At 60.6% G+C, this 16,187-nt stretch overlaps 1 protein-coding gene and 1 long non-coding RNA gene across 2 annotated transcripts in view; one reads left to right on the top strand and one right to left on the bottom strand.

Moving 5' to 3' along the window:
* Positions 1 to 16,187, bottom strand: part of SHANK3 (SH3 and multiple ankyrin repeat domains 3) — a 235,853-nt gene that overhangs the window by 131,811 nt on the left and 87,855 nt on the right. Inside the window, 1 exon segment of the mRNA XM_064142320.1 lies at positions 3,474 to 3,661. Within this exon segment, the coding sequence (XP_063998390.1) occupies positions 3,474 to 3,661 (188 nt within the window).
* LOC135174782 (uncharacterized) lies at positions 7,211 to 9,270 on the top strand. The gene is made up of 2 exons (XR_010302089.1): positions 7,211 to 8,119; positions 8,259 to 9,270. It is a non-coding gene; the product is annotated as an uncharacterized LOC135174782 (long non-coding RNA).

Genomic DNA, 16,187 nt, shown 5'->3' with positions numbered 1-16,187 from the left:
TCAGCACTGGTGAGCACTGATCCTCCCTCATCTCATTATCAGGAAGGAGCAGGTCAAGGACAGGCTCTCCTCTGCCTGGGCTCCTCAGCCATCTAGCAAACAAGCCTGCACTGATCATGCCCTGTCACCCAACAGCTCCCAGGACAGCCACAACCACCTCAGACACCCTCCCTCCTACCATGATCCTCACACCCAACCAGCTCCTCCTGGAAAGCCCCAAAGAAACCCACCCCTGACTGCAAAGTTCAGTGCATCTCAGCCCACCGCATCCAGCAACAAGACCCTTGCTGAACACTAGGCTGCAGCAGAATCTTCGGAGGAGTCCATTCGCTCTCAACAAGAGATGTCACCTCCAAAGAGAACCTTGGGTGAGCCTCTGAGGACCTTCAGCCTTCCCTCAACAGGCAGCATTTGCTTCAGAAGATGACTGGGTTCCAATCAGGACCTTGCATGGCTCACACTGAGCTGCTCAGGTTCTCCACCTCAAACCCTTCTCCACCTTCTTCTGAGCTCTCCAAATGACAGCTGCCAAATGTTCTGCCATGCTCGTCTCTGACAGGAACCACTCACAGCCCCAGCCACACAAACTCAAGGAGAGGGTAGAAGGACAGGAGAGGCCAAGCCCCATCGCAGTTTCCACACCAGTGATGTCCAGCTGCCCTCCCCATGGCACGTTCCTGCTCCTCAGACTTGCACCTCCAGCCAGATTTCTCCCCCTCAGAGATGTCCCTCTTGCCCTTGCACATCTCCCCAGCTCGGCAGACAGCTGCCTCCAGTGAGGCTCTGACAACACTCCCCAGATCAGCTCCCACCCTCCCCAAAGTTCTTCTGCTCATACCCACCACACTTCAACAATTCCTTCAGCCACCACCCTCTCCTGCTGGGCACCTTCCACCCCCCGTGCGCTCCACACTCCACCTCCTGGGCAGCTCCCCACCCAGCTGCTGGATCCTCCAGGACCCTGAATCCCCCTCAGAAGAGCTCCAACTCAGCCAGGAACCTTCCCCACAAGCTGGGCACGAGAGGGCTCTTCCCACCAAGTGAAGGTGCCTCCATTTACAGAGCAGACAGGAGTCCACCCAAGATGACAAAGCAGCACCAGCAGCAGCTCCGCTCAGCCTGCTGCTTCCCATCTCTCCCTGCTGCTCCACACCATCTCAAGGGCCACCTGCCCAACCACCGCTGGTGATCCCACCCTCAGCACAGCTCCTCAGCATCTCCAGCTCTCAAGTGATTCCCTTTTAACTCTTCCAGAGCCTCCTCCACCGCACATGAAGGAAGCCAGCTGAGCACCTCCAGCTCGGAGCAGTCACTGCCCATCCTGCCCATCAGGACCACCTACCTGACCCAAATGCTGGAGGAGATACAGAAGGACAGGACAGAAAACACCAGGTAAGGGGGTGAAGAGATGGGGTGAAGCCTTGTGACCCCCAAAGCCCTGTCCATCTGTTGCTTGCTTCCAGCCTCCTGGTACACCTTCACCCCACAGCCACACAACCTACCTCCAGCTGCAGGAAGCCTCAGCACCTGGCCCACCAGCCAGGTCACAGGCAGCTCACATCTGTCTCCTCCTCCACTCAGGGGACAAAACCACACTAGCGAGGGCACCAGGAGGTTTGCTGGGGCTTGCCTCCTCCACAGGCAAGCTTTTGGTGACCCCAGCTCAGGGCTTTCCAAGGTCTGGTGTGGTTGTGAGGAGAGCAAGAAGCAGCAAGCTCAGCTCCCCACTCCAGAGCCCATATCCAAGCAGCTCCTCAGCTTGGTGGCTCCAGCCCCAGCCCGAGACACCAGCAGCAGCAGCAAGATGAAAAAAGATCCCTAAAGTTCCTGTGCCAAGCTGTGGAGCAGCCTGCGAGCAAAGGAAGCCTCTTCTAAGCCTTGTCTGAATGACCCATCAGAGGGCTTCCGTGCCCTGGGGAAGGCTGCTGAACACCATGGCAATGCCATCAGCTCTCCCAGCCTCTCCTCTCCTCAAGGAGCTCAGCATTGCCAGGGCTTCTCTATGCCTCTGGATGGATTTTGGGGTAGGAAACAAATCCTTGCCCACCTTTCCCTGGCCACCAGTGCCCAACTGGAGGCAGGAGCCCTGCAGGTAATCCATGGTGCCCACGAGCCTGGCAGGTAACCCAGAGGAGCCCTGAAAGGAGCCCATGGTGCCCAGGAGCCCTGCAGATGAACGTATAGAGAGGTGCCCACTTCTCCTGAGGGCCCCAGCAGATGACAGCATCCACAGCCCCATGCCTCTGAGTGGGATCGACCACTCAGGGCTCAAAGAGAAGATGAGAACCTCTGACTCACACCAAGGAGCCCCAGCTCCACAACCAGGGTCTGACTGGGCAACCGCAAGGTCTGATCAGCCCCCACTGGTCCCACAGCCCCAGGGTCTGACTGAAGGAGCCAGCCTCTGACCAAGGGAGCTGTGGGCTGGAGCCCTCTGGGGAGGCCATGTCCCTGCTGCCCCACAGCCAGGCTGGAGATCCTGCAGCTAGGATAGGGAGCCCAAAGCAGAGCTGGAAACCTCAAAGCTAGGGTGCAGACACCAAGCCAAGGCTGTAGACCCCACATCTAGGGTGGAAACCCCAAAACAAGACTGGAGAACCCACGTTCAGGTTGCACACCCCAAAGCCAGGCTGCACATCCAAGGTGAGACTGCAGACCCCACAGCTGGGCTACAGACCCCAAAGCAAGGCTGCAGACCCCACAGCCAGGTTGCAGACCCCTAAGTGAGACTGCAGACCACACGGATGAGCTCCAAACCCCAAAGCAAGGCTGCAGACCCCACAGCCAGGTTGCAAACCACACAGATGAGCTCCAAACCCCAAAGCAAGGCTGCAGACCCCTAAGTGAGACTGCAGACCATGCAAATGAGCTCCAAACCCCAAAGCAAGGCTGCAGACCCCTAAGTGAGACTGCAGACCATGCAAATGAGCTCCAAACCCCAAAGCAAGGCTGCAGACCCCACAGCCAGGTTGCAAACCACACAGATGAGCTCCAAACCCCAAAGCAAGGCTGCAGACCCCACAGCCAGGTTGCAGACCACACAGATGAGCTCCAAACCCCAAAGCAAGGCTGCAGATCCCACAGCCAGGCTGCAGATCCCAAAGTGAGACTGCAGACCACGCGGATGAGCTCCATACCCCAGAACAAGGCTGCAGACCCCACGGCCAGGCTGCAGCCCCCAAAGTGAGACTGCAGACCACACAGGAGAGTTCCAAACCCCAAGGCAAGCCTGTAGACCCCAAAGTGACACTGCAGACCACACACAGATGAGCTCCACACCCCAAAATAAGGCTGCAGACCCCACGGCCGGGTTGCAGAACCCCAGAGTGAGGCTGCAGACCACAGGGATGAGCTCCAAACCCCCCAGCAAGGCTGCGGACCCCACGGCCCCACCCGGGACAGCCGGCAGCGCTGTCATCCGTCCCAGCCGGGATGCCGCAGCAGGTGGGTGTCCCCCCACGTCCCCCACTCACCTTTGACGGCCTCGCCGCGGTTGAGCTGGATCTCGCCCTCGCCCTGCGGCGCGTAGCTCTTGACCACGATGAAGCGGCGGCCGGGCACGGCGCTGTACAGCTTCCGCTTGGGGCCGCGCAGCGGAGCGGGCGCGGCGTGCGGTGTGGGCTCGGGGCCGGGGCCGGGGGGCCCCGCCGGGCCGCCGGGGCTGTAAACGAAGACGTAGGTTACGGTGCTGATGCCCGGCAGCTCACGGCTCGGCCCGCCGCGGCCCGCGGGCTGCGCCATGGCGAGGGGCGCGGGGTGGGGGGCGGGTAGGGGGGGGGGGGTCCGGGACAGGGGACAGGGGACCGGGGGTCCGGGGGCCCGCCCGGGGCCCGGCGCCGGGGTTCAGCGCAGCCCCGGCCGCCGCGGCGCGGCCCGGGCGCGGCCACCGGGTGCGGCTTGGGGGCCGCCGCCCGCCGCCGGCTCCATGGCGCGGCGCCGCCCGCCCCGCGCCGCGCTCCGCTCCCTCCGGCGCCGCGCCGCCGCCGCCGCTGCGCGCACCATGGCCCGGGGCAGCCGCCGCCGCCGGCGGGCTCCTCCCCCTGCGGGCGGGGAGACGGCGCCGGGCCCCCGCCGCGCCCCCGCCGGCCCCGCCGCGCCCCCGGCCGCGACCCGCCGCGGGCACGCGCACCGGAGCGCCCCCTGGCGGACGGCAGGTGGGGGGCAGGACGGAGAGGGGCTCCGGGCAGGAGGGGGCTCCTGGAGGGGGCAGTCCCAGGGGCAGGGAGAGCGGTAACAGGGATGTGGGCTCCTAGGGGGACAGTACCGGCGAGGGGAGATGGGGAGAAGGGTCCCGGCGGAAGGGGGAGTGCACAAAAGGGAGGGAGGGAGGGGGGGAGGAAGGCAGTACCGGAGGGGAACGGCGGAGGGGGTCTCCGGTCAGGCGCAGTGCCAGGGCAGGCTGGGGGGAAGACACACTACTCTGGGGGGTGGGGGGGTGATGTCACCTGGGTAGGGAGGATTTGGGGGGGCAGTATCGGAGGAGGGCACGATAGCTTTGGGGGGCAGTGTCCGATGAGGCAGCGTATTTGGGATGGGGGGGAGGCAGATGATGGGTGGTTTGGGGGGGCAGTGAACGGGGAGGGCGCAGTGCTGGGGCGGGGGGGGCGGCTGTGGAGGGAGTTTCCCGGGTGACAGTTCGGGCGGACACACAGTTTGCGGGGGCAGGGGGGACATGCCCGCTAAGGCAGCGCTTGCGGGGGCAGTGCCAAGAGGGGGGCTACGGGGGTGCCCGGCTCCCGCTCCGCGGCGGATGGGTGACAAAAGGGGCACTGCAGCCCGGGGGTGGGGTCCCATCTGCCTCCCGACTCTGCCCGCTCGGCGAACGCAGTCCGTGCCCCCTCCCGCGATCGCAGCCACAGACGCAGAGGGGAGATCGGCGCTGCCACGGCTCCTGCCGCTGCTGCAGCTGCCCCCTCCCCCCCAGCTCCGTGCTCGAAGCCCACAGCCCCACAGCCCCCCAGCTCCGTGCCTACGGCCCCACTCCCCAGCCCTGTGCTCGCAGCTCCCTGCCCCACAGCCCTGCCACGGCTCCGTGCCCGCAGCCCACAGCTGTGTCTGCAGACCCCTGCCCCGCAGACCCCTGCCTCGCAGGCTCCTAGCTCCACGCTTGCAGCCCTCAGCCCCCCAGCTCCAAGCTCACACTCCCCCACCCCATGGACCCCTGTCTGACAAGCCCCCAGCTTCCTGCTTGCAGCCCCCCCACCCTACAGACCCCTGTCTGACAAGCCCCCAGCTCCATGCTTGCAGCCCCCCCCACCCTACAGACCCCTGTCTGACAAGCCCCCAGCTTCCTGCTTGCAGCCCCCCCATTCTACAGACCCCTGTCTGACAAGCCCCTAGCTCCATGCTTGCAGCCCCCCCACCCTACAGACCCCTGTCTGACAAGCCCCCAGCTCCATGCTTGCAGCCCCCCCACCCCTACAGACCCCTGTCTGACAAGCCCCCAGCTTCCTGCTTGCAGCCCCCCCACCCTACAGACCCCTGTCTGAAAAGCCCCCAGCTCCATGCTTGCAGCCCCCCCACCCTACAGACCCCTGTCTGACAAGCCCCCAGCTCCATGCTTGCAGCCCCCCCACCCCATGGACCCCTGTCTGACAAGCCCCTAGCTCCATGCTTGCAGCCCCCCCACCCTACAGACCCCTGTCTGACAAGCCCCCAGCTCCATGCTTGCAGCCCCCCCACCCTACACACCCCTGTCTGACAAGCCCCTAGCTCCATGCTTGCAGCCCCCCCACCCCATGGACCCCTGTCTGACAAGCCCCTAGCTCCATGCTTGCAGCCCCCCCACCCTACAGACCCCTGTCTGACAAGCCCCTAGCTCCATGCTTGCAGCCCCCCCACCCTAAGACCCCTGTCTGACAGGCCCCCACCTCCATGCTTGCAGCCCCCCCACCTTACAAACCCCTGTCTGACAGGCCCCCAGCTCCATGCTTGCAGCCCCCCCACCCTACAGACCCCTGTCTGACAGGCCCCCAGCTCCATGCTTGCAGCCCCCCCACCCTACAGACCCCTGTCTGACAAGCTCCCAGCTCCATGCTTGCAGCCCCCCCGCCCTACAGACCCCTGTCTGAAAAGCCCCCAGCTTCTTGCTTGCAGCCCCCCCACCCTACAGACCCCTGTCTGACAGGCCCCCAGCTCCATGCTTGCAGCCCCCCCACCCGACAGACCCCTGTCTGACAAGCCCCCAGCTCCATGCTTGCAGCCCCCTCACCCCATGGACCCCTGTCTGACAAGCCCCCAGCTCCATGCTTGCAGCCCCCCCACCCCATGGACCCCTGTCTGACAAGCCCCCAGCTCCATGCTTGCTGCCCCCCCACCCTACAGACCCCTGTCTGACAAGCTCCCAGCTCCATGCTTGCAGCCCCCCCATTCTACAGACCCCTGTCTGACAAGCCCCCAGCTCCATGCTTGCAGCCCCCCCACCCCATGGACCCCTGTCTGACAAGCCCCCAGCTCCATGCTTGCAGCCCCCCCACCCTACAGACCCCTGTCTGAAAAGCCCCCAGCTCCATGCTTGCAGCCCCCCCCACCCTACAGACCCCTGTCTGACAAGCTCCCAGCTCCATGCTTGCAGCCCCCCCGCCCTACAGACCCCTGTCTGAAAAGCCCCCAGCTTCTTGCTTGCAGCCCCCCCACCCTACAGACCCCTGTCTGACAAGCCCCCAGCTCCATGCTTGCAGCTCCCCCATTCTACAGACCCCTGTCTGACAAGCCCCCAGCTCCATGCTTGCAGCCCCCCCACCCCATGGACCCCTGTCTGACAAGCCCCCAGCTTCCTGCTTGCAGCCCCCCCACCCCATGGACCCCTGTCTGACAAGCCCCCAGCTCCTTGCTTTCAAGCCCCCCCGTCCATGCTTGCAGCCCCCATCCCCACAGCTCTGTGCTTGCAGCCCCCAGCCTCAAGTTTGGTATTTGCAGCCTGACAGTCCCCCCAGTCTGCACTTCCAGCCCCTCTTGGCTCACACCCCCTCACCCCACAGCCTCCCTGTCCCCCCCAGACCATGCCTGCCCCCACCTCCTGCTTAGCCCCAGGTCCCCCACAGCCAGTGTGATGATGCAGATGGGGACACACATGCCAGTGCTGTGACAAGCAGATGTCTCCTGTCCCCCAGGCTGGCTGTGGCCCTTGGAGGGACAGCCTGAGACACGCACCCCCAGAGACCCCCATGCCATGAAGAATACCAGGGCCAAAGCCACCTCCCTGCCCAATGACAAGTCAGGAGCCCAGAGAGGTTGTGGAGTTTCCTTCTCTGGAGGACACCTGGACATTGTCACCCTGGGCTGGAGCAGGGGGTTGGACTGGATGAGCTCCAGAGTTCCCCTCCCACCCCACCATGGGGTTGAACTTGCCACCACAGGCACCACACCTTAGCACTGTCACCTCAGGATGTGCCAGCACCCCTAGCTCAGGCCAGAGTGTGGTGCCTCAGCTACAGCCCCTCCAGAGACCCACCATGACCAAGAAGCAGCCATCTGCCCTTGCCCTGTCACATCCCCACGTCCCTCCTGGGTCACTTTCATGGCTGCAGACATTAAAGCCCAGCCCAGGCCACCAGAGGCCCTTCTCTCTGTTCAGGAACCATCAGGAGAAGTAGGCAGAGAACGCAGGAGCCAACAGCTCCTAGGAACCATCTTGGCCAAGACCCATCACCTGCCCAGGCTGATGGGGCACACACAGTTTGGGGTGCATCTACAGGAACGGGGTGACCAGGGTGGCATCTCTGCAGCGCAAGGGCCAGGACCACCCCCACCCAGCACCACAAGTGACTGCAGTTGCCCACACAGAGCCAGCGCAAAGCAGATGCCACCAGGCCACTTTGCCTCTCCAAGATGCTGATCATGCTGTGGCACCAAGGCTGGTCACAAACTGCTGCTGATGTGCAGCCAGCGTGGCCAGCGTGGGACCCACAGCTCCACCATGGAATCACAGTGTCAGTCATGGAATGGTTTTAGTTGGAGGAGGCCTTGAAGATCACCAAGTCCAACCCTTGGACTCCAGCACTGCCAGGGCACCACCAAACCATGGCCCTCAGCAGCACATCTCCATGGCTTTGAGACCCCTCCAGGGATGGGGACTCCAACGCTGCAGCCTGGGCCAGACCTGGCCAACTCTCAACAGGTAGATATTGTTCCTCCTGGCCAACCTGTCCCCTGGGGCAACTTGAGGCCCTTTCCTCTTGTTCCTTGGGATAAGAGACGAACTCCAACCTGGCTCCAAGCTGAAGGGAGATGGAGAGAGCCAGAAAGTCTCCCTTCAGACTCCTTTTTTCCAGGCTCAACAACCCCAGGTCTTCAGCTGCTCCTCACCGGACCTGTTCTCTCCTCTGGTGGGACTGCAGCAGATCCACACCAGGGCAGGCTGGCAGGGACCTCCAGAGATCATCCCAGCCAAGCCCCCTGATCAACCAAGGAATGTCCATATGAATTTTGCTTGTCTTCAAGGATGGAGGCTCCACAACACAAACTGGAATCCCAGCACGGTGTGGTGGGAAGGGACCTCTGGAGCTCATCCAGTCCAACCCCCTTGCTCCACCAGGGGCACCCACAGCAGCTTGCCCAAGGTCACAATAGCCAGGTGGGCTTGGAAGCTCTCCACACAAGGAGACTCCACAACCTCTCCGGGCAGCCTGCTCACCACTCTCACAGCCAAGTGGCTCCTGCTGGAACCTCCTGGCTTCCACTTGGTGCCCCTTGCCCCTTGGCCTGGCACTGGCCACCACTGACGAGAGCCTGGCCCCATCCTCTTGCCCCCTGCAGGTCCTTTATCTCTTGCTGAGCATTGCTCAGATGCCCTCTAGGGCTGCCCTTCTCCCCAGGTGTCTCAGCCTGCTCTCACAGGGATGCTCCAGGCCCCTCACTCAACGTTTTGTCTCCCTTCACAGACCCCAGCTGGCAGCAGGTCCATGCCCCATCGCTCCTGCATCCCCTCCGCCAAAACCTCACCTTGCCTCTCGTGTGCCACTTGAAAATGCTGCTGCTGGACCTGGGTCCCTTGCACCATGAGGTGGAGCCCACGCCACAAGCCCCAGCTCTTCTGCAAAGCATCTCCCAGGGAAGCATGGCTTAGGGGCTGCCCACCCAGCCCAGAGCCTCATTGATCCTGGCCACGCTCAATCAATCATTAGAGACTTAATGAGTCCAAGTGTCTCAGAGCCTCCATCCATCAGCTCTCTGGGCCGTTCCTAACGAGGTTAGTGACCATCTCAGATCCCACTGCTCTTGTCCAGGGCTCTCTTGGCAGGCTCAATTAAAGGCTGTTGATTAGTTTAATCATGTCTCATGTTAATGTCCACTTGCTAGAGAACCTGCCTGGGTCCTGCAGGCAGCTGGCTGCAGGCTCAGGTTCTCCTCTGGGGGTGTTCCCAGATAGAAAAAGTGAGAAGATGGCCCAAAGTGGGGTGCATGTTTGCCAGAAGTCCTGAGCATCTGCCTGAGCTGACAATGTGCCCTTCACCTCCTTGATCACCTTCGTCACCTTGAGGCTGAAGGAACAGGTCCCCACCCTTGGCTGGATCCAAAGCTGGTCTCTGGATGGCAGCCAGGATGCTTGGAGAGCATCAACCTGCACCATGACTGTGTTTGGCAAGCAGCTGAGGAGCTTCTCAGCAACCCCAGGGTATGCTCCTCACCTCACTGCACCTCCTCTCTACAAGACACACAGGACAGACATCACAGCCAAGGTTCCTTGTGGCTGGAGACCTTCCCCATGGTGCTGCAAAGAGAACATGGTCACTGCTCTCCCTCCTGCACAGAGGTCCTGCCCTTGGGCATCACGGGGATGTTGTCCTCCTGGTGCACATCTACCTGGGAAGTCTGCTGCCAGTGGAGGCTCCTGCCTCTGGGGAGGAACGACCCCCAGGTGAGGGGTGACCTGCTGGGAAGCAGCTCCAAGGACCTGGGAGTGCTGGAGGATGAGTTGCCCATGAGCCAGCCAGGTGCCCTGGTGGCCAGGAAAGCCACCTGGGAGGGCTCCCAGGGCGGGCATGGAGAAGAGCAAAAGGGTTTCAAAGCTGTGGAGATGTGGTGCTGAAGGACATGGTTCAGCAGCAGGCTGGGTAGTGTTGGGTTAATGGCTGGACTTGAACTCTGTCTTGCTCCATTCCTGCCTGTCCCTGGGAGGCAGTGGACATTCTGAGGGGTCTTCTACATCACCATGAGAACTTCCATTGCAGCTCCTGAAGATCAGGCTGGTTTGTTACTTTAGGATCTGGAAAGGTGTCAGCGTGAGACAACTGGTCCAAAATAGGCTGTGACCTGGACCCCTGCAAGGGACCTGGCAGCAATTCTGTGGCTCTCAACTCCTCTAGCCCATGAGCACCAACCCCAGCATCACCACTTCTGCTTCTCCCCGAGTCCCCCTCTGGCTCCATGGATGGAAGGAGCTGTGGACCTCTCCCCTCTTGCTCTGAGAACATCCCCATGCCCTCACCACACAGAGTTCTGCAGCCATGAGGGACCTGGAGATGATTTCTCTGTAGGAACCTCTCTGCAGACATCTGTAGCCAGAGCTGGGTGAAAAGAGGTAGCCAGCACCTGCCCTGGCACAGGGCCCTCAGCTCAAGTGAGAGCTGTGGTGACCTCCCACATGAGCTGCACTCCACAGTCAGGTGAAGAAGACTTTGCCACCAACTGGCCAGCTTTGCCACCACTCAGGAGCTGTTACAAAGGTCCACCACGTCCTTCTCACCTAGATCTGACTGCCAGCTCCTGCATGGTGGCACTTACTATGTGTCTTCTGGAGGAGATGCTTCTGCTGTTCTGGAGCTTCAAAATTGTTACTACGAGCGGCTGGCAGCTCCAGAAATAGACCATGGCTGGTGGGAACCAACGCAGCTCCAGCAGGAAAAGAGCAGCTTCCTGCTTCTGAAACTGCCCCAGGCTCACACTGCCAACCACACCAGGGCAGGCTGGCAGGGACCTCCAGAGATCATCCCAGCCAAGCCCCTGACCAGCCAAGGACACCTACAGCTGGCTCCTCAGCTTCGTGTCCAGATGGATTTTGCTTTGCTCCAAGGATGGAGACTCCACAACACAAACTGGAATCCCAGCACGGTGTGGTGGGAAGGGACCTCGACCTCTGGAGCTCATCCAGTCCAACCCCCCTGCTCCACCAGGGGCACCCACAGCAGCTTGCCCAAGGTCACAATAGCCAGGTGGGCTTGGAAGCTCTCCAGACAAGGAGACTCCACAACCTCTCCGGGCAGCCTGCTCACCACTCTCACAGCCAAGTGGCTCCTGCTGGAACCTCCTGGCTTCCACTTGGTGCCCCTTGCCCCTTGGCCTGGCACTGGCCACCACTGACGAGAGCCTGGCCCCATCCTCTTGCCCCCTGCAGGTCCTTTATCTCTTGCTGAGCATTGCTCAGATGCCCTCTAGGGCTGCCCTTCTCCCCAGGTCTCTCAGCCTGCTCTCACAGGGATGCTCCAGGCCCCTCACTCAACGTTTTGACTCCACAGACTCCCAGCCCCCAGCTGGCTCTCCAGAGCTCCCTGTGGACAACCCAGGCAGCAGAACATCCCCACACAGCCTGCTCTGCACCTGCCCACCGACAGCTGACACCACTTTGCATGGCTGGGAGCTCCAGCAGACCTCACAGAGTCCTGCTGAAGGATAACACCTGGCTGTCTCAGCTGACAAAGAGGAGCACAGGACTTCTGACAACCATGGCTCTACTCCTGCCCATCCTGCAGGGTCACAGCCCTTGGGGATTTGGACAACCTGGCTGGTAAGCCCAGAGAACAAAAGAGGGCCTGACCACCATGATCCAACACCACAGAATCGGCTTGGAAAAGCCCTCTGAGACCACTGAATCCAACCATCAACCCAATACCACCAGAGCCATTAAACCACAGCCCAAAATGCCAGTGAGAAACCCCAAACTCCTCCAGGTGTTCTTCTATGGAAGGGCTGGAGGAAACAAGCCAGGAGCACCAGATGGAAGCACAGCCCTGAGGGATGCACAAGAAGCTCCATGGAGGACAGAGCCAGCAGAAGAGGGCAACACAGAGCAACTGGGGAGGGTGGAGCTGGCACTGGTGGGGCAGGAGGTTGGTTGGGCATTGCAAAGACAACTCAGGGCTAGTTCAGGTGAATGAGGTAACCAGGCCAAAGGAAGCTCAGCTTGCCACGGGCCAGTGGCTCCACAGGAGATGTGTCTGGCTGTGGAGCCGCACTCGTGGCCACCCAGCAGCATGGAGACACAGAGCTGGAGAGCTGGAAGGTCAATGAGCACCAGAGATGGGGGTCACAGGAGCCACTAATGGCACAGCCCTGCAGCAAAACCCTGTGCTGGGGCACTGCAGCAAGAGTCCATCTCTAGGCATGGTCAGAGGAGAATCCAGGCAGGAACTGGCTCCAGGAGCAGGACCCCAGGCTGAGCCCTGAGCTCATAAGCTCATTAATTAAGAGTCATTACTTAAGGGTGACCCCAACACAGCCAGTTGGTGACCCTGATGGATCAGCTGCCACCAGGCAAGGGCTGGCACCTGGGCACCTCCCAGCTCATGGTAACAAGACACCGAGAGAGTCCAATCAGGGCTGGTGACCTGGAGGCCACCTCGGTGGGTGCTCAGCCACAACCACCTGCTAAGGAAGGCAGGAAGGCTAAGGAGGAGCTGAGCAGTGGAGGAGTAAGAAACCGAAGAACCCAGGGGCAGAAACTCACCACTGAGGGACAAAAGACCCTGGGAGGACTCAGAAGACAACCCCTGCCCCTTGTTGCTGGAGGAAGTCCCCTGGCAGCTCCAAGGGCACTTTTGGACTTTCCAGCCCCCCACGATGCATGGAAAAGAAGCCCCCAGCTTGTACCAGTGCCAACATTGTCCCTCCTCTCCTGGTGGTTGAGCCCAGCCCTGGTTCTCCAGCTCTGTGGGACGAGCAAGCCAAGGGTTAACCTGGTGTCAGATCCAGGGAGTGAGCACCAGAAGGAAAGCCTTGGGCTCAACCAAGGGATTGCTGCAGGATGTTGAGTGCCAAGAGCAGGGACAGCTCCAAAGGGGGATCAGACAAACCTATGAAGGGTGTTCCACCACTGGTCAGTGACAACCACGAGCCCCCAGCAGCTTCTGTCCCACCAGTTCTGGGTAAATAAGGTGTAGGAGCCTCTCCTGGTCGTTGCTCTGTGCTGTGACTTCTCTTTGTGCATTCACCACTCACTGTCACCAGGGACAGGACCCAGGGCACCATCCCAAGATTGTAACCTCATGCATCATGGCCCTACCAGTAGCTCTCTCTCTGCTCTAGCTTCTGTTCCTCTCTTGCTGGACAGGGAACACTGTTTTAAACCAGGTCTTGAGGGCTGTTGTCCTCCATGGTGGGATGTGGAGGACAACCAACCTGGGATGAACCATTGCACCCAAGCTGCTGGCTGCTAGCACTGCTTGCATACAGCACAGAAGGACTGTGAGCAGCCTCGTGACCCCCAGGGCAACCACCTTCAGGCTCTGCACACCCACTGGTGACCCCCAGGGCAACCACCCTCAGGCTCTGCACACCCACTGGTGACCCCAAAGCTCCTACCCTCAGGTTCTCCACACCCACTGGTGACCCCAGAGCACTCACCCTCAGGCTCTGCACACCCACTGGTGACCCCAAAGCTCCTACCTTCAGATTCTCCACACCCACTGGTGACCCCAGAGCACCCACCCTCAGGCTCCGCACACCCACTGGTGACCCCAGAGCACTCACCCTCAGGCTCTGCACACCCACTGGTGACCCCAGAGCACCCCCCACCCACCCTGGGTTCCTGTGGGAGGAGCTGCTGCAGGCAGGCTGTGGGGCAGCAGCCGATGCCAGCCTGGAAACCACCCAGGGCCGAAGGGGACAAACTGGTGGCAACTTCTCCTCTGATGCCTGCTGCAGGGAGAACAAAGGAAAGGGATCCAAAAGCTCCTAAGAGCCAAGGGGAAGGAAACCAAACCAGCTGAGGCTTCCAGCAAAGAAAGCAACCCCAGGACAAGGCTGGGGACAACTGGGGACAGTGACCCTGCTGGCGGCACTGAGGCAGTAACAGAAGGAGCAGGCATGGGACCAGGCACCTGCTTCAGTGAGCTCCCTTCTAGGAGAGCTGAGGGATGATGGAGATGAAGTCAGGCTGGACAAAACTGTGAGCAGCCTGCTCTGAGTGGAGGTTGTCCCTGCTGACTTCAGGGGGTTTGGACTGGATGACCTTTGGAGGTCCCTTCCAACCCAAATCATTCTGTGAATCTAGTCCCCAGGCTGGAGTGGGTGCAGGACCACCGGGTTAGGTCACTTCAGGAGAAGGAGGCTTGGTCCAGGTGGAGAAGAGCCAGGAACCTTCAAGGCAGGGACAAAAAGGGGCATGGAGAAGAGAGGGTTGAGGGGAGACCTCATTGTTCTCTACAGCTCCCTGAGAGGAGTTTGGAGTGAGGTGGGGTTGATCTCTTCACCCTAGGATCAGGTGGTAAGGGGATATGGCCTCAGATTGTGCCAAGGGTGAGTTAGGTTGGATGTGAGGAGCAATTTCCTCCCTGCAAGAGTGCTCAGGCTTTGGATCAGGCTGCCCAGGAGGTGTGGACATGGTACTTGGGGACAGGGTTTGATGGCCATGGTGGTGAGGAGTTGATGTTTGGACTGGATGACCTCATGCTTTGGTGTCCATGGTGGTGATGGGTTGATGGTTGGACTGGATGACCTCATGGTTTGGTGGCCATGGTGGTGAGGGGTTGATGGTTGGACTGGATGACCTCATGGTTTGATGGCCATGGTGGCAATGGGATGATGGTTGGACTGGATGACCTCATGGTTTGGTGGCCATGGTGGCGAGGGGTTGATGGATGGACTGGATGACCTCATGGTTTGGTGGCCATGGTGGCAATGGGTTGATGGTTGGACTGGATGACCTCATGGTTTGGTGGCCATGGTGGCAATGGGATGATGGTTGGACTGGATGACCTCATGGTTTGGTGGCCATGGTGGCAATGGGTTGATGGTTGGACTGGATGACCTCATGGTTTGGTGGCCATGGTGGTGACAGGTTGATGGTTGGACTGGATAACCTCATGGTTTGGTGGCCATGGTGGTGAGGGGTTGATGGTTGGACTGGATGACCTCATGGTTTGGTGGCCATGGTGGTGAGGGGTTGATGGTTGGACTGGATGACCTCATGGTTTGGTGGCCATGGTGGTGACAGGTTGATGGTTGGACTGGATGACCTCATGGTTTGGTGGCCGTGGTGGTGAGGGGTTGATGGTTGGACTGGATGACCTCATGGTTTGGTGGCCATGGTGGTGATGGGTTGATGGTTGGACTGGATGACCTCATGGTTTGGTGGCCATGGTGGTGAGGGGTTGATGGTTGGACTGGATGACCTCATGGTTTGGTGGCCATGGTGGTGATGGGTTGAGTTCAACAATCTTAAAGGTCTCTTCCAACCCAAACAATTCTGTGATTGAGGAGCTCTGAGCCTGGGGTAGCTTTGGTGGAGATCTGAGCAGGACTCCACAGAGCAGAGGTCCCTGCTGCAGACATGCTCAGGGGCAGGACCAGAGGAGAAGGAATTTCAGGGCAGGCAAGGCCCACCCTTGGGCCTCCTCAGCACACATTCTGCCCTGCGGCCATGTGCCAGGGGCATGCTAAGAGCAGGCACCAGCCTTGGCACAGGGCCCTCTGATCCACCACAAAGCCCTGCTGATGCCTGCTGATGCCTGCTGGTGAGATCTGGGGATAACAAGGGCTTGTCTTTCATCCAAGGATCTGCTGGGGAGGCATCAGGACAGAGTGGCCAGCAGGCTCCTGGATGATCTCCACAGCAATTCATCTGTCTGGAGAAGAAGCAGAAGGCAGCCAGAGCAGCTCTGTGATTCCAGGGGATGGAAATGTGGAGGCAGAGGAGGTGACTTGGCAGAAGCAGCCCTGAGCTCCTAGGAGCAAGGAGAAGAGCAGGGATGTGTGAGCAGCACACCTTGAGGCCAGGCTTTGGAAACAACAGGGCTTCATAAAGGCCAGCCCAGGGTGGGACAGATGCCCCCAGAGGTCTGTTTAAACCCCAACTGTTATCTGCTCCCGTGGGAGGGACAGCAAAGGAGAAGAGATTTCAGTATCTCAGCACCATGGGGCAGTGGGAAGGGACCTCTGGAGCTCATCCAGTCCAACCCCTCTGCTCCACCAGGGGCACCCACAGCAGCTTGCCCAGGGTCACAGTGGCCAGGTGGGGCTGGAAGCTCTGC

Source organism: Pogoniulus pusillus, chromosome 4, assembly GCF_015220805.1.
Source record: "Pogoniulus pusillus isolate bPogPus1 chromosome 4, bPogPus1.pri, whole genome shotgun sequence".
Classification (NCBI taxonomy): domain Eukaryota; kingdom Metazoa; phylum Chordata; class Aves; order Piciformes; family Lybiidae; genus Pogoniulus; species Pogoniulus pusillus.
This window is presented reverse-complemented; position numbering and strand designations above follow the sequence as displayed.